Consider the following 19,703-nt stretch of genomic DNA (forward strand, 5'->3'; position numbering starts at 1 on the left):
ACATTGGAAAATATTTAATTTAATTTACTAAGTACAGACACAAGGTGTATGTGTATATATAATAAAAATTACAAAGGAAATATTGAAGGAGAGAGTTTGAATGAGCTATACGCATAGTATCTGTATAAATTATATCAAAATACAAAACATTGTAGACCCTTCTTTTGGGAGCATTCCTTGAAAAATTCTAAAAAAATATAAAATTTTAGGGAAAAGAATTATTATCAGAGTTTTCAATTTCAATTTGAATGGGCATCATCGAGCTAGACGTTGAATTTATTAAAAAATAAAAACTGGACCTCTGTATGAATGATTAATTGTACAAAAATTGCAATGCTATTATTCAGTTTTTAAATAATAAGAAATTGAATGTAGAATTCAGTATGTTTACATTAAAGTGTAGTTCCCTCACATTTAAATGCACTAATAGTATAGTTGCCGAATTGTATAAAAACACAATAAATTATGCAGAGAGTCGAGTGACAGGAGTTGCTACAGATAAACTAACAATATAAAATTCATTGTCCATTTGTAATTTTTAATATTGTATACACACATACACTCATTATTATTTCTAATCTATTTTATATAATAATAATTATAAAATTATATTAAATTTTAAATTTTACTAAAATTTTTTTTTTTTTATAATACACGAACTTATTAATTACAAAGCTTATGTTTCATTTTTTTTTTAAATGGTATGCTTTATACAGTCGAATTTAATTAATTTTTTTTTTGACCTTTTTATAATTTATAATTAATTTAATAAATAGATAGATAATAATAATAATTCATTTGATTATGATAATAATATTAAATACACTGGCCATTCCAAATTGTCAAAGAATATATTGTATAATATGTAAAGAGTTTTCAGAATAGCAAATCGCTACTATAAACATCCAAATGGAGGGATCTAAGGCGAATTGGAGTATTGTTAGGTGGTCAAATTACTTTACGTTTATTGCGTAATAATGAGAAATTTCACTATTCTGAAAGAGCACTAATTTAAATAGTAATTAAATATTAACAAAGTAACTTCAGCTAATTTGTATAACGATTTCAGACTTCAAAATTGCAGCAATATGATCTCTGTTCATTCACAACTCAACTTATAAGTTGAATGATATAGCGGTAAAGTATGACTGCAATTTGGAAGCTGTTCACTAAATTTTAGATTTTATGAAATTATTTGAATTTATGGCTTGCCATTCTCGTCGTTTTTACACCATAAGGGGAAAAATTTCGATTCACCATTTATATGCTAACAGTTTACAAATATTTTTTTCTCTTCTTTACATGATTTTAATTTTTGAATATTAAATAGTTTTATTTTTACAAAATTATTAAAATTTTTCTTTCATTTTTAACACAAAATTTAATTTTTTTTTCCTCATTTACAAAATTCATTCATTTCAACTTCAATATTATTAAATTGTTCTATAATTACTAATATTATTCATATACTCGCCGCATGTTTTTATCCGAAATTTTAAATATCTTAACAAATTTAGCTAACAAAGACATTTTTCTTTTATTTTAAAATTTTAAATTACATTCCTTTTAATAAATATTACAAAATATATAAAAATTAACTTTTAAATTGATTAATTACAAAGAAAAATTATTTTTTATGTACGCATAACTTAATTTACATAACAAGAAAAAAAAAATGTTTTAATTCGCTTCCAATCAATGATAAATCCAATCATCTGGCAGCACCCAATCTTTTATTGAATATAAAATTTTTGCATACCAATGTACACCATTTTGTATTAATGGATCATTTAAAATTTCATTATTACTAATACTATTATCATTTTCTAATATTAAATTATTATTTATTTCTATATTATTTAATTTATTATCTGATATTCTTCTATTGTTACTGCGACTATTACTATTACCGCTACTACTACTGCTATAACTCCTGCTACTAAAACCTAACAAATTTTTCATTGATAAATAAGCACGTATTGGTGAAAAACTCCAATGTGCTATTGATTGACTATCGATTAAAGCATAACATGATGCTGCTATTGAATCAACAATTATTGTACCTTCGCGTGTTAATGGTGCAATATAACCTAAATTATGTACCAATGTTATTTTAATAACTTTTTCTGGTCTCAATCTATCATCTTTATATACTAAAACGAAATCACCTTCCTCAATTTTCGATGCAAATCTAAATTCACTTTGATTTTTACTTAAATTCCATACCATTATTAAATGTGCTGCAGTCACTGTTAATATTGCACCACTTTTTGTTGTTATTTGAACAAAATCCATAATTTCGTTCATATTATAATCTAAGAACATTATAACTTCACTATATTTCGTTTTACCATTCGATGTCATGCTGAGAACTTTTTCACCAAGTTTTAAATCACTAAGTCGTCGACGTTCTCCTGTCGATATTTGAACAGTGCTTTCAGATGTAAAACAACCGCTAACATGAGATTTTTGTGTTGAATCTATAATAACAAAAAAAAATTAAAAAAATAATTTTTTTAAATTTTTCGTGCGTGCTCTCATATTTATGTTTAAGTAAAGTTAGAAATTTTATTTATTGCAATAGAATTAAAGTCATAAAAAATAATTATTTATAGAACTCTATACAACAGATTTTGCAACAATAGAGGTTTAAACAGTAAACAGTATGCAAATTTTCAACTACTGAGCGAAAATATTTAAATGAGAACAAATTTTCTGATAGGAATGTTAGTGAGCACATGTGAGAGCAAGTATTTTCACTTGTTCTCACATATGTTCACTTCTGTAAAACACATAAGAGCTTTCTCATTTTAATGTATAAAGTTGACGCCACTGTGACCATTACCCATGATTACATAACATTCATATATAATTTATGATCTTGAAAAATTGGGACCAATAATGAGCGTGACCACTATAAAATTATGATTGTAAGGGAAAAACTAAAATTGATTCAACAAATTTACAAAATTTTCAATACAGTTTTGATTTCGGATTTCAATTAAATTTCTAGTTCTCTTCTTATATAATAAACGGGGGCACAGCAAGGAATATGCTTAACGAAATTCAACAATGAAACTCATGAGATTAAGAACTAATCATAAAAATTTTTTCAGTCGATCAAATTTAGAAGTTCGAATAAGTAATTCAGAAGAATTTATCGAAGTCAACTGTTTTTAATTTAAAGGTATGCACTATGAGATGTAGTAACCCTATACATAAAATTAATATCCTTTATCATTATTACATTTGTTTTTGCATCCGAATAATATTTGATTTTTTTATGTGCTGTTAATGTCATTTTATTGCCAATGCCTATACAAATCATTATACATTCTTCTAGTCTTATTATAGGGTAATTTACAGTGTCTGTGTGGTCCCATTGTTCAACCAAAAAAAAAAACCAAACAAGAACAGCAATAACAACACAAAATTAAATATAACAAATAATCGAAATAAATATAAAGTGAATAAATAAATTTACAATAAATAAAAAAACAGAAAAAGAAGAAAAAAAACGAATCAAGGAGTCAAAATCATTTAAGATATGAACACAATTGAATAAACAAACAAATATAATCAAAAATCTTGGATCTACAAAATAAAAATATTTACGACAAAAAAAAAAATAAGGCCAAAAAGAAAAACGAAAACAAAAATTATTGTGGTAAGCGACTAAATGGTTATTTTTGGAAGGTAAATTACGCTCTTTTGATCATTTTTTTTTCCTTTTTTTCAATTACCGACATTTCATTTTTTCTTCTGTTTTTTTTTTTTGATATTTTATCTATATGCTCTCCGAATGTTCACATAAGGGACTCTACGATACCTATATGCTTCATCTATATGTGCTTATATTGTTTACCCAAATGTGAACAGTAAAGGAAACCATCTCTCACCACATATCGCACCTTATAATAAATGTCGCTTACTGAAAAACAAAAATAAATATAAAAAAAATAAAAGAAGAAAAGCAAATATAGGATAGCCTTTTTGCCTTTTTGGTTCTTAAATTGAACACGCTGCTAATGCAATACAAATAGAAATATGGATTGGAAAGTAGGTACCGTGTATATTTATAGGGGTTTAAAGGACTTAGAAAATAAGTAAAAATTAACGAGAAAAATCTCTACATTTTCATATGTGCTTGGAATTTTTATTATGCCTGCTATATTTTATTTATAATGATCTTATTTATAATGATCTTCAAATAAGATCAGATTTTAAAAGCATTTAATTTATGATGGTATTTGTCATGTCAGGTTCAAGCAAAAATTAGGGTCGCACATAATATGTAAGAGGGATAGTTAAATAAAATCGCAACGTATAACAAATATTAAGTTTGAAATTGAGTTGAAGTGAAATTTTATAATTTTAATTTTCATTTCATAAATTTTATTCATTGAGTTGGTATTTTTAGCCAGAGATCGAAGAATAAATATTTCGGAATGAATTGGGCTAAAATAAATGGGAGAAATTGAAATTTTCCATTCACTCATTCCCAACTAAATTAGTGCACAGTTGGGAAGTGACCCAGCTAAATTTTCCCAATTTTTCCCAAACCTATTCCAAAAACACAGTATAATTCTCTATAGTCTGTCTTAACTTCATTATTCTTATTAGTGTTCTTGATCTGAGTTTCTTTTTAAAATTAAAAATAATTCTGAAAAAAAATATTTTAAAGAATTCAAATATTTTTTTTCCAAATTTCTAAAATATTTTTAATTAAATTTCTTATCTTATGATTTTTTTTAAAAATTTAAACCAAATGAATTCTTCAGTCTCGTCTTTTAATGCCACCGTAATCCAATTTAGCTCGAGCTAAAAATATCTTTTATTCTTTAACCGCAGTTAATAAAAAATCATTTTTTAATTCCTTATTTTTAAAGATTTATTATTAAATCCAAATTCTTTTGTATATGTATGTATATGTAAATAATCCTTGTATACAAATAACAAAAAAATTATAATAAAAATAAATCTTTAAGGAAAAGAAAAAAACTTGCAAAAAATTATTTTTTAATCTGCTTGACTTATACAATCCCTTCCTAATTTTAATCCTTCAGAATATTTTTTTTTTCTTATTGAAAATATTTTAGAGGATTTCATAAATCCTTGAAAAGATAATTTTAAGGCAATAACATTGACATTTTTCATTTCATCCCACTTAAATAATATTGTGATAGATAATCATGTGACCAATTTCATATATCCTTGTTATTTTTTTATTTAATATTTTGTTAGTTATTGATTATGGGCAACAGGTGAAGTAGAAAATTTTTATCCGTTCATTATGTAAAATTTACAATATATTTTTTTAATCCTATATGTAGGAAATTATGTATTTTTACGAAACTATAAGGGTAACTAAAGAAAGAAAAATAAAATATGAAAAAATAATGTTTTTAGAAAACCTATGCATTGTTTTAGAAAATATTTTCAGTAAAGGACAACACTCAACCATTTTATTAATTTAAAACGAGACTCGAAAACAATTTCGTTTTAATGGCAAAGCAATTTATATTTTGCAAGATTCTAAACCTTGTTGAACAAAACTTTTCGAATATTTTAATATTGTGTAGTCAAACAAAGTTATTCAAAATTGTTTAGTTGTTGTGCGTTGGCCGGTCACGTTCTGAAAATTATTGATTACGTTTTATCTGAAGATATTGCTCAATAACCCTGTAGTAAGCTCTTAAATGTTTTTAAATTTTCAATTTTCTCGCTTAACTTCAATTCAAGTTGATTTTTAAATTGCAAATTTTTGACCTTTTATTTTTATAAATAAACAAACTGAAACAAAAACTAAACAAAAAGATTTCGCGAACTTTATAACAAAACTATGCCATAAGTATTTCGAAAGGACCAAGTTGGATTTCTTTACATTACATATGTGCATTTGCGAGGTACAGTTTACATATAGGAAAAAGCCTAGGATTAAATCTGAGTCAGACTTTCATGTATACTTAAACAATAGTTAGCATCAGGGTTTGTCTAACAACAAACAACAGAAATTATTTTGTTCTTATCATTTCTCATTTACTGTCCGATTTTTCAAAAGTAAAAAGGTGACAATAAATTTTTTGTGAGAGTTGGAAACATCAACCAAATCAGCTGATCATTTTTGTTATAATTTGCATTTTTCAAATTATTAAATTTTGACTTTAAGTCTGAGATCAATCAAACAATTTTAGTCTGATGTGTAAACAGTCACCAGGTTGTCGTATACTGATTGTCGTAAATTAAATCTTAGATTTTGTCGTACATGTAAACGGTGCCTAACTTTATCATTTATTTGTCTTTGAACTGTACACCTACTATTCGAGAATTGTTTAAAATACCTTTTTCGCAGTTTGAATTATTAGAAAATCTCTTCTTTAAAATCTGGCAATTACGACAGCATCTTATATTTGATTTCAAGTTCTTTATTTTATGTCATAAATTTAAGCGTTATGAAAAAATTTTTTCCCTTATTAATTCAAAAATTTCGTTACAAAAACAGAAAAGAAAACAAAAAAGGATATGCAGAATTTTCAATTAAGGTAAAAATTACGCCTTAAGGTTACTTGCGCTTTAAAAGAAAATGAGTGGAAAAAAAAATTATAAAAATTACAAATTAGTTATGAACGTCAAAAAGATGGGCTTTTTAATATAAAATTTATGTTGCGTTTTTTTTCTGTTTTTTTTTTATTTTTTTTGCATCTTTTTATTTAAGAGCGTATAAAAGTGATGATACGGTAATGATAGTAATGATAATTATAATAGTTGGGAATAGGTGAGGAATGATTGGCTTTTTGCTTCACTTAATTTTTTTCTTTTTTTGTTTTGCAATGTTTTTCATGCGTGTAAAACAAATCAGTTAAAGAAAAACTTGAATTTTTTGCATTAAAATGGTGGAGACTGTATAGTAAGTTGTTTGGTGTATGAAGACGCAGAGTCATAAACATTGCTTTGGTATGCTTCATATTTAATTTGGTTAGAGTTGTGCAATGATGATATTAACTTGAATAATTTTTTACCTTGTTTATTATTGTAATTTTGTACTCATACCTTATTTATAAAACAACTGGATGGTCTTAAGTTCAAAAAGAAGAAATTATAACTTTTGTGTGACATTTAAAAATGAACTAAAATATCTGATTGAATTTTATAGTGAGCGATGATTTGTAAATATGCAATTTTAAAACTAATTTCACTTTACTTTGAAGCATTTGTTTTTTTTTTTTTATAAAGAGCATAATATGTAAATGAGTATAAGTGAATAACAAGCCTCTTGACAGGCCTCTAGGGAAGTGTTAAGCATACCATTTTATATTTTATTTCTCTTATACATTTTTCTTATGTTTTTGCTGTTAGGTTTCATTCATTTAATCAGTTTTGGTGTTGAATAACTATAGTCCATAATGCATGTATAAAATTATGTATAAGGCCAGAAATATAAAGGAAGGAAGGATAAATTTTTGATGACTTGAGTTGAAAGCTGATATCTTGAGTTTATATATGTTGTAAATATGAATGTATTTAAGTGTGTATCATAAAGACTATATGTATATTTTATATTTAAGTTAATAATATTGGTTATTATTTCTGCTGTCGTCTTGTTTTTTTTTTTTTGCTTTTAATGGGACCTTGTTTGTTGTCGACTTGACACTTCCTTTCCATAAAAGTAAAATTCATTTTAAAATGAATAAATTAATAGGCATATACAAGTTGATTTGATTTTTAATTTCACTTAATGTAATCGTTGTATTAAAATAAAGGAAAAAAAAATTTAGACGCATACTGCGAACTGGGAGTTGAAAAAAAGTTGGGAAGAAATGTGAGAAGAAAAATGGCAGAAAAAGAAAGGAATAGTAATGCTATCATACAATAAGATTGGGTTTTTTCTTGAATTCTTGAGCGCTCATTTGAACTCATTTTAAGTATTCGAATGAGGTATTAAAATTTGTGAATATTTAGAAAGTTATCGAACAGAATCAATAGTCATACATATTTTGTGTACTTATTGTTATTAAATTTGAAATTTTCATGAAAATTGTAGTAGACACATACTTCAAGACTGTTGAATGAGGATTATTTCAGCATATGAAACTTAAACCACCAAACCACCAAACGATATTAAAGTAACTCATTATTGACAGCTAAATTATATTGTTCAATTTTTTTTTTGAAAAATTAAAGTCATTTTTTGGGCTGATACTGAGATATGAATTCAAGAAATTAATTATAACAGTGTTTCGTTCCCTATACAACATGTTTGATTGCCTGCTTTAAACAATTTGTATGACACACAATGCTTTTATTCTGGGAATAGTTTTATTTATTCATGTTATGTAGCTGTTAATACTAAATAATAATAGCTTCAATGCAACGCAATTCAGTTTCCCATGTTGCTCAGAATATTTTTCACAATTGCGTTAGTCCACATGCGCGATAAAATTACTTACAACTTGTTGTCTTATACATTTTAGCCCAATTTCTTCAAACAAATGATTATATTGCCCAACATATGCTTAGAAATTTTGAATCCATGTAAAAAATGAGATGAAAGTTAGTTTGAAAAATAGAAAAAACGATCAAGAGGTTTTCAACTTTTTGTTACTTTTTCTTCAAAAAATTTAATTTCTGACCAATTTTGATTTGGATTATTTCATTTTTTTTTTTTTTGATCTCTTTTCAATTTTACATAATTTATTGTTCTCTTTAGTTATTTTTCAGTTAGTAAACCAGTCCTTTTGCATTCATTTTCATTTCTCCTAAAATTTAATTTTTTTTGTTCCGTTGTTGTTGTTACTTTTGTTTACCATTCCTTCGACATCGTTGGAATCTTTGAAATGTTCATGTGTTTCTTAGGTTTTTTTTTTTATTCTTTTGTATCTTTATGAAAATTACAGCCATTTTAAATTCCATTGAATCCATTTTGTTATAATGATACATGAATCGGATCTCTGCTGCTATTTTATTACAATTTTTTTATGTATATTTAAAACGGCGACAAGGTAAAGCGCACCAAATGCCTCAATACAACAAAAACATAAAGTTTTCGGCATTTTTTCCACATTTTTCATTACTTTTATTATTTTTGTTGTTGTTGTTGTTGTTGTTGTTTTATCAGAATCAAAATAACATTCAAGATTACTAATATTTACTGGTTACTGACTGATTTTCTCTTCTTTTATTTTTCTTTTCTTATAATTCTCATTTTACCATTGTATATAAGTAATATTGGTTTGGTTTGGTACCTACAACTTTTAAAGAAAGAAAACGATAACAATATAACAAGAAGAAGAATCAGAAAAATAACAAAAATTTTGTATTGATTTGATGCATCTTTAAATGCGGTTACCTCTATGGTGGTTAGATGAGAAAAATATGAACTGTTGATGCTTTTGTTCTCATTATTGTTGTATAGTTATAAAACAGCAGATATAAACATTTTTATGTTGCAGATAAATAAAAGAGTATGAAAAGAATACAAAAAAAAAAAGAAATAAAAAATTACAAACAAGAACAAAATTTTGAGCATCCTAAGGGAACATGAGTTTTTTTTTTACCATGGCATATAGATACCTACATATATTTTAATGGGACAAAAGAATTGAAACCGCAATCGTTGTATAAACATTAACTATTACAAATATATAAAATAAACATAAAATTTACAATACAAAAGAAGTAAAAATGTGTGTAACTGATAAGTCCAGTTGGTGTACTTTTCAAAAGAATAAAAAACTAGAGAGAGAGGTATATATAGGAGGGGGCCGAACAGACACTCTTTTGATTTCATTAAAAATGAATTAAAATTATCAATTTAGATTAGTTAGAGTAAACAAAAAGTATTTTTTACATTAAATCCAGTTCTAGTGAATGTGAATGAAAACATTGTGTTGGTTAGATTGTGTTTTGGGAGAATATAATCAACAATTATTTCTATTTCCTGAATTTGCGAATTTCTTTTATTCAAAAGAGACTCCTTTAATTGAGTAGAGATTTTACACGCATAATAAATTTAAAAATAATTTAAATCAAATGAATGTATATACGAAAACTTACCCGATTTAACGGAACAGTGAATATGTTCTCTACTTTCATAATATACCCAGTCGAAGCCAGCTTCTACCGCTAATCTAGCTAACATACCATATTTACTACGATCACGATCTGATGTTGTTATATCAACTGCTCTACCTTCATAGTGCAGTGATTCATTACCATGTTTCATATCTTCATCCCAACTTTCTGTTACACGTAATCGTTGACCAGGCCATCGATTCATAACAAGTACAGCCAGTGTATTTAATTTTTCTTTACATCTCTGAAATAAAAATTATGAGAATGAAAATTTAAATTACATTGATTTTATATGTAAAAAATAATTTTTCAAAAATACAATCATAAAATCATGTGTATTGCGGAAAAACCCTCTCTATATGAGGCATATATTTTAATCTATTAAATTTATATTAAAAGTCTAGATTATAAGATCCTCAACAAATTTAATGATGAGTCACTCTAAGAATTTCGTATATACATCAAATTGAATAATGAGCCTTTTATCCATTTAATTTATTTAAACTAATTTAATTTACGTCAAATTTTATTTTACACCCGCCACGCAATTTATTGTTTTTGATTTGAAAAAAAAAAAAACAAAAAAAAAATCTTTTAAAATCCTTTAAAATCCTAATTGGTCATACCCACAAAATAACAGCAGTGACACGTTATACATTTAACATTCAAAATTTAATAAAAATTTTTTTTGCCTTTTCAAATATTTTGGAAATATTTTGACGCCGTGTCTAATTAAAAATAAAATTTTGTCCTTTTTCAATCAATCTTCTACGGTAGTCCTTTTGTTTTTTTTTTTGTTTTATATTTTTCTTTTTCAAAATTTTCGTTTCCGAGTTAAATTCTTTCATAATTTATTGAATTAACAAGGCACATGTGCATTGTAACTTTTGAAATGAACAATAATTTTAATAGGAAAATTTCGAACTTAAAAACTTTTGGCCTTTGTTTTTTTTTCAATAGTTATTCTATGGTGTAGGCTCCTTGTATAGAAGCAAAAATGCTCTTGTTTTATTTTAAAATATGCTAAAGATAAAGTTGAATTTATTTTCAAATTTAGTTCCAAATTATGAATTGGAACCAATATTTCTTAGAACTGAAATTGTCAAAATGCATAAATCACTTCATTATTGTTTTCATACATTCAGCTGTTTGGGGTTAAATTAGAATAACACAAAATAATAGATTTTAAAAATCTTATATTCTAATTGGAAGATATAGAATCAAACTACATCTTAGATGGTAATCAGGCTTCCCTACATATTAAACATTAGCTGTATGTGAAATGTGCAATTATAATATCGTTTGCAATTGAAAGACTTGAGTAAGAAACTTTTTTTTGAAAAATACAATTGACTTGCTCACAAACTCTTCAGATTCACTCAGAGTACCCCAGATTTCAGGTTGTGGCCTGGAACGTATTTTTAAAAAGATTTGGTAAAGTACACGATTAAAAGTTTTTACAAAATTTAGTTAGAAAATTTTTCGTTCGTCTTCGTAGTAGGTCAAATTTATTTGGGCTCATTCTTATAGTACTGTTGCGTTAATGATGTACTTAATTAAAAAAATTAGAAATTACTGACTCAACTTGAGAAAATCGAAAAAGAAATGAAAATTTATTGAACTAATAATTTTAATTCTAAAATATAGATTTTCTAATTTTGAAGTATTCACATTAGGGTAAGTGTTATAGTTACCTATTATAGTTATTAGGATAAGTGTGTATAGTAATACATGTTAATTTATATGAACAATATTTATAAACAATTAACGTACATTTATATGAATGAAAGTTATATGAAAATTCTCTCCAATTACAAAATAAAATCAAAAACATTACTCCTTAAAACGTCACCGATATTTAGTTTTACTTTATTCGAGGTATGCCCACATTATGAAATAACACATAGAAATTATGCATATTTAAGGGCTTTATATATTGTGACTTCAAAAATGCAGTAAAAACGTATTTGCTACAATGTATCATATTCAAAAATGTATTATAAAAGCTCTTGACGTTGTATCATATTCAAAAATGTAAAATAAATGTAGTGGATACGTAAAATAAAAGCAGAGAGAGTAGCGAAAAAATTTAGGCTGCATTTTATATACATGTCATAAATATGTTACCAGTGTTAAATAATAAATAAACAAAAGCTAATTTTTGACAGAAAATTGTAAGCCGTCCAGTTTTTTTCTAAAATTTAGTATAATGAGCTATTTTTTTTTAAACTTTGGTAACGTTCATTATGTAAAAGCAAAAGTAAACGTCAAAAAGTTTATAGATCGTCAAATTCATGTTCAAAAAGGTAGTAAAAGCTTTCGTATTTTTAATACAACGCAGTGGTATTAAAAGCTTTGCGGCGGTAGTAAAACTGTATTAAAACTGTTTTAAAACTTTTTGTACTGCATTTTTGAAGTCACAGATACTTATATGAAAATTTCACATCATAAAATATTCAATTTTACCATTTTTACCAACTTTACCTTACCATTATCACTGATATTATTATCAATTCCATTTATTACATATTATTGTTGTTACAACTCATGTATAAAATAAATAAATATTAAAATATACCCTATATATATATATATATATATGGTACACACCATTTTAATGAATGCACAAATCGAGTCATAAATATACATACTTACATACCGAAAGGCACTTTGATTTGGCATTAAAAAATCTAATAGGAAAATATGAGACAAAAAAAAAACAGAAACAGAAAAGTTGTAATAGCTGGCAATACACACATATACCAATATAAAAAATTATATTCAATGTAAGAATAAAAAAAAAAAAAGAAGAAAAAAGAAATACAAAACTCCGCCATGTAAATAAAATGCCGGCAATTCAGTGAAGTGAAACGCGAAAATTTCAATTGAACCGAATCTGAATTTTTGTTTATCCTTCCATGTTATCCATGATTTTTCGATTGCTTTTCATATTGTTTTTTGCTTTTTGTACTTTTAATGCTTTTCAAAAAGGTGATAAATACTTTTAAAAATTTAGAAGAGTTGAAAATATATTTAAGCGAGTTTATACCTTATTCACATTATTATTCTTCGCGTTTTATGTACATATATTATAATTATTTGTGTAAGTATGTTAGTACATATAGATTATGAATGGTGTAATTATTAAGGTGTTATTTTTTTACTTACATAGTTACATACATTCTATATATGAATTGAATGTATAATGTGTGAGCATATTATATTTACAGGTGATTTTTAATGTGTACACTGTATGTAATATTGTACATGCTCTGTTGAATGAAATTTTAATGATAATGGTGAAAATGAAAAAATAGAAAAAAATAATAAAACTCCATAGAGTACACAAATATTACGTGCCTATATATACAAACAAACTTAAGTATATTTCCTATGTTATACATATGTACATATTTAATATTTGTTTTTGTTATTATTGTAATTTCTGCTTTACTTTTGGTATCGGTTCGGTATTATGAGGTGTAAATTTTCTTGTATATTGATATTCCGTTTTATTTATTTAAAGCGTTCGACCGTATATTTTCGTTATATTAATAGTTAATGAATAATAATGAACAAGTTATAAGGGAAATATGGTATTGTTAAAAGAAAGAGAGAAAATCATAATTTTAGGATACATTATGAGTGCATACAATAGTTTCGCATGAGTCTACCTTACAATAGGGTTTCTTCTTTAAAAAATATTTTAAAAACATAGCGCCTAACAACATAGCGCTATACTATTTTTATAACAAAAGTTAAAACTTAACGCTATTGTAAATTATAAAGCAAGAGACAAAATAATATGAAAGTACGTGTTGAAAAGAGTTAGGGATAGGGATATGCAAGAGCTTGCTGGAAAGGAAGGCGCAGATATTTCCGTTTGGGTGGAAAAATTATATACAGAAGAATATTAGATAATTGCAATAGGATTGTGATACCACGCTAAAACTAAAAAGAGTTTAAGTCAAATCGGTACACTGCTGAAAACTAGGAAATTTACTACGGGCTGCAGCCATAAGTCTGAGAATATTATTATCTGAACGTACTCTGGTCGAATTTCAGTTGGTATAAAAGGGTTAAGTGTTACTGTTTTGAAGGCTAGTTATGTCTTTTCTGATTCACCATAGTGACATTTTTTAAGACTAAAAGTCATTAACAGGGTGATTTGAATCACTTTTAATCAAGAAAATAATATTTGAAGAGCTGTCTGAATGTTTGGCCTGAATGTTTTCCTATTGTGCGGCGTCCTACAATGATCTCCTGGCAGAGACGACATAATCAATGACTAAAAGGCTAGTGGATTAATACGCTGTAAGGATGACTTTTTTAACTTTTTCCCATACCGACTAGAACTTTTAGGACTTTATTTATTGCATTGTTTACATCAGCATCAGTTTATATCACAGTGTAGTCATTGTCATATAAGAGATCATCTTAACACTGAAAGTGGGTTAGGATGTACAGATATTTCTAAGTTGAGGATCGAAGGGTTACAAGTTTTTAAGGAACACTCATCCTGAATCGACTACCAGTGGATATACGTATGGAAAACGAAATTTTTTTGTGTTCAAGGAGTTCAGTATATCAGTAGGCAGAAAGAAGGGTAAAATCATTGTAGTTCATTTAAGAAACGTTTGTGGTTAAATAATTTTTTTCAAAGATTTGCGATATTTATTTTTTTTTTAATTCACAAATTGCCGACCCGATATTTTTCAATTTAAAGCATCTTTTTCAACTATGTATGCGAGCTATTGTAATTGCAAAACCCATTTTTTTTTTGCCAGTCATATTTTTTGATTAATATTTCATTTTCAATTTTAAAATTAATTTCAAATATGGAAAGAATAATTTAATAAAATATTCATCTTTTGGTTTAGAAAGTAACATTCATGCATCATCAATAACAAATTATTACACAAATTTTCCATTGTACAGCTATTAAAATAAAATTTATATTCCTCTTTCGTCTATTACTATTAATTAACATTTCTATTATTAAATATGCAAAAATTACAGAGAAACAAGAAACTGAAGAGAGAAAATTTTCTAATTTTACAACATAATAACAATTAAAATATTGTGGTCTTATATAATTTTCCGGAGCTTAATGTATAATTGCATTCATCATTTTACCTAGATATACCATAATATGCACAATTAAATAATTATTATTATAGAATGTACCAAGATTTAAGGAAAACTACTTATGCATCATTAAGTGTTGTGCTTGTGTTGCGCTATCGATGAATTCATTAGATTTATCATTAACTTGTATTATTCTTGAATTTCATAAAATTTAAAATTTTTCTAAACTTAAACAATTTTGTTGATTTTTTTCCGTATATCTTGATTTTTGCGTGATTACTATTTTAATTAAAATTTTGTGGTTAAAAACTGTAATTAATTTCATAGTTATGCATGTTTATATAATTGTTATTACATTTAGAAAACCACCATCGTTTTATTTTTTCTTCTTTCACTTTACTATTGTGCTTCTTAACTTCTTAAATTTTACATCTTCGCGCAGTTAATATTGAAATTGCAACAAATTATTTTACATAGCAATTACATAAAATTGCAATATTTTACAAGAAAACAAATTGCAGGAGAAGAAGCGCGAAATAAATGGTATCACCATATTAATAGGTTAGAATTGAATGAATCGTATGTGATATGCAAGTTTTTTTTATTGTGTTTTTAACTATGCGTGAGGGCAAGTATGTTAAGTATTTAATTTTTGCCATTTGTTTTTGTTTGTAAACGTATTCAATTTTAATATTTTGTAAAATATTTTATTGTATTTTGTATGGCTTGATAATTATTATAATGAGTTGATTTTTCAGGAACGAATATGAAGTAGAGAAGAGAATTTTTAATGTACTTTTTAAGGATTTGCAACACTGTAAACGTGTAATACTTCCGACTGTAAACTAACCTTCAAATGGTTTAACATTTTTGTGAGAAAAACACACACTAATAGTGGAACACTTCAACTACAAAAGGTCTTAAGTATTTCTGCTATATTGTAAGTATATGTTTGTTATCAGCGTCGAATTTTGAGCTGATTTATCTAATCTAGTAAAATTTATGGTATACGAACCCTAATTTTGTTGATCTCGAAATAGCAGTTTGAATAGCAGCCATACAATTCCAAAAATAATTCAGTCATATCGGACAGTATAAATTTTGCATAAATGATTTTGGTAACAAGATCAATGATTCGACGAAATCTGATTATGGTTGTAAAACTTAAAATAGCTGCCATAAAACTTCTAGAATAATTTGATGATATCTTGTAGCATATTAAGCCTATTTTAGCTATACTAGCTTCAGGAATATCATCTTTCTTTTATGACGTAATTAATGTTGCAATATCCAATCAGATTTTCGTACTGCACCACATTTTCAGAAACAATTTATTTTTACACTAGAATGTTAATATGATTTGTAATTTATTTTAATTATTTATTGTCAAGAATGTTTGAGAACAAATTTCAGCTATTCAATAAAATTTTCTTAATTTCATTTCAGTTAATGGCTTAAGCTTAATATGGACATTCGTTCTCTTAGGCATTCCTTTAATACTCGAACTTCATTTTATAGTTTATGATTCATCTTTAAAAACTCACCATATTTAGAAAATTGTTTTTCTTTATAATCCTAAAATAGAAGATTATGAAATTGTGAATTAAATTCTACCATTTTCTGGGATGTTTCTTTCTTCTTCTTTTTATTTCCTTGTAGTTGAAACTAGAATTTGGTTTGGTTTAATTTAATTTTTGTCTACTGCGTTCCTATACCTTTAGAATATTTTTATTATATTTTTTTATTAAATAAAAATCCAGTTTTAATTATTCAATTTTTATTCTTATTTTTTATTTTATTTTTATTTGATTCTATTTCTTGTTTTATTTTTATTATTTTTTAATATATTTTATTTTTTTAATGAAAGAAAACCGGTTAAAAATTTCATATTAAAATACAAAATAACAGAGGAAGATGATAAAACAAAAAAAAAAAGAGAAAAAAGAGAAAAAAAAACAAAATAAAAACTCCTCCAAAACGGCAAAAATCCAGGAATTTAATAACCCGATTACATGTGATGGCTGCTTTTAAAACTGCTAACAGAACAAACGACTATTCGTTTGTATATTTCGATCGACGTAACGATCGAAAAGACGACGACTATCACGTAAAAAATCATAAAAAACAGCTAGAGCACAACAAATTAAAAAAAAAGAAAATATTAAATTTTTTTTTTATTTTCACGTTTTAAATTTTTTGTTTCTATTTTGAAAATGCGTTTTACTTGTTGCTTTTTAAATTCATCTCTCAAGTATCGCCTTAATGCTAATAAGTCTTGTTAACGTGTTTTAATTGACAGAATATTATGAATATGACGAAATTAAAATTAAGTGATGATCAATACTAATTGAATGTGATAATCATAATTATTGTGAATAATCAATAATAAATGATTGTTATCGTAAAATTTTATTTAATGCGTTAGCGTTACGTCGATTAGTTGATAGTGTTACGTCGATTAGTTGATCGATATTTAAGTACTTTGACAATTCTAATAAATTTTAAATTAGTAAAATTAAAATTGAGAGAGGTAGAACTAATAGAAAATTTTGATTTTAAAGCTTTCACTGTGGTGAAAACGAAACGAAAACAAATGTCAGAATTTCTAATATTAAATTCATATTTTTTGTGCTTGTTTTAGTGTTGAACTATCCGTGACTTTAAAAATTGCTGTCAAATAAGTTTAAAATTGGTTTTTATATAGTTTTGCTGCGGTATTAAAACTTTTAATATTCTTCATTGTAAAAACAAAAACATTGCAGTTGTTGTTACATATTTGAACAGTTTTCGAAACATATGGCTATGATATGCAAAAGAATAATCTATTATCTGAAAAATCTACTGATTTGGGTCTTCACTCCGATCACTTCGTTCTAATGCTTTTAAAAATTGCCATATATAATTTAATTTCAATAGGAATTCAATTTTTTTCTTTGTTTTCTTTTTCAAACAAAATATAAAATGACGATTCAAAATATAAAATGAAACCGGTGCCAGAGTTTAAAACAAATTGCGTTTTTATGGCACTTATACCAAGCAAAAAAAAATTAAAAAATACACTTTTCTTCTAAAAACTTGTACTAAAATTATTAACTAGTTGATTCTGGTAACTTTTCATTCAAATGATAAATGTACAAAAAACAGTCTCGATTTTCTCGTTGCGTTTTCTGCTTTCTCTGCGTTGTGAAAACGTATGAGAAATATTTTTGAATATGATACAAAGTCAAGAGCTTTTTGTATGCTTTTTTAAACTGAGGAACAAAAGTTTTACTGCATTTTTGAAGACACGGTATATTTGCGAACCATACGCAAACACATTGACATAAAATGGAAACATAAAAGAAGTGAGATGAGTAAATAAGGGATGCTGCTAATTAATAGACTTCAAGTTATGTACACGATTAGAGCTGTAAAACCACCTAAATATTAAATTAAAAATTGTTTTGGCGATTTTCTTATTTTCCATTAAATTTTTAAGAAAAACAAATAACAATCATTTAATTTTGCAAAGTAGTACGTATAGTATGTATATATGTATGTATGTATGTTTATATATAGTACATATATAAATATGTGTCTATTATATAGACATACATATGTATATTATAATATAGACTCGCTATGAATATAAAATATAATAAAAACAGTACGAAAATGTATGTACTCGTATTTACGTTATATACCATCATTGTGCTAAAATGAAATTGAACAAGGTACGAGATTTTAAAAAATTTTGGATAGATAATGACACCATCAATTCCATATAGGTGTACATACAAACATGCATAAATATAAAAACGTTTCTGTAAAGATCTTATATTTGATTCAATATTAGGTCCGTGTAGAAAGAGATAGAAAAACTACATATATCATATTATTGATTTCGTCGTATAAGTATACAATCGAATGTCTGCAGCCTGCTGTTTTCCTATATTCTTCTATTCTGTATAGCAAAAGCAACTGATGCGCATATTAAAGCAACAAATTTAAAAAAAGCAACACAATAACCTCTTATATAAGCAAGTAAAATAATATCAAACAAGAAAATAAAAATATATGAAAAAGAAGAAAAATGAAAGGCCCTAAAATAAGGTGAAAAACACATAAACAAGGGAATAAAAAAATTACCTATAAAAAAATCTTATTTTATAAAAAAAACGTAGATTCCACATAGTTATAATTTAATATATCCTCACGTACATACATACATATGTGTATATGTGTATGTAATAAAAATAAATTGTATATAAAATTTAATTTTCTGCTTTTTTAAGATGAGAACAACAAAATGGCGACTGCTGCATTTTTGATTCTCAAAAGCGATACTTTGTATAGAGTAGGTATGGAATGAACGAAAATTTTTAGTTATTTTTTCGGTTTTCTCTTCTGATTTTCTATACTTTTACTCGTTTTGTACTCGTTCGAGATCAACAAAATAAAATGAAAAATCGAAATTAACGTGTGGTGTGCGCGCATTAAAGTTTTTTTTTTTTACTAAATGATGATGATGATGATGGTTATCAATAATCAACAATATTATTATT

The 19,703-nt window shown here is 25.9% G+C and overlaps 1 protein-coding gene across 1 annotated transcript in view; it reads right to left on the bottom strand.

Moving 5' to 3' along the window:
• Positions 1 to 1,690: 1,690 nt before the first annotated feature.
• The window catches only part of LOC129611889 (protein hedgehog), a gene marked incomplete at its 5' end in the record, with an annotated part of 57,588 nt that continues 39,575 nt past the window's right edge, over positions 1,691 to 19,703 (bottom strand). Inside the window, 2 exons of the mRNA XM_055525304.1 lie at positions 1,691 to 2,480; positions 10,054 to 10,315. Of these exons, the coding sequence (XP_055381279.1) occupies positions 1,696 to 2,480; positions 10,054 to 10,315 (1,047 nt within the window). The remainder of the gene's footprint in view (positions 2,481 to 10,053; positions 10,316 to 19,703) is intronic.

Source organism: Condylostylus longicornis, unplaced genomic scaffold, assembly GCF_029603195.1.
Source record: "Condylostylus longicornis isolate FDR11 unplaced genomic scaffold, ASM2960319v2 ptg000055l, whole genome shotgun sequence".
Classification (NCBI taxonomy): Eukaryota; Metazoa; Arthropoda; class Insecta; order Diptera; family Dolichopodidae; genus Condylostylus; species Condylostylus longicornis.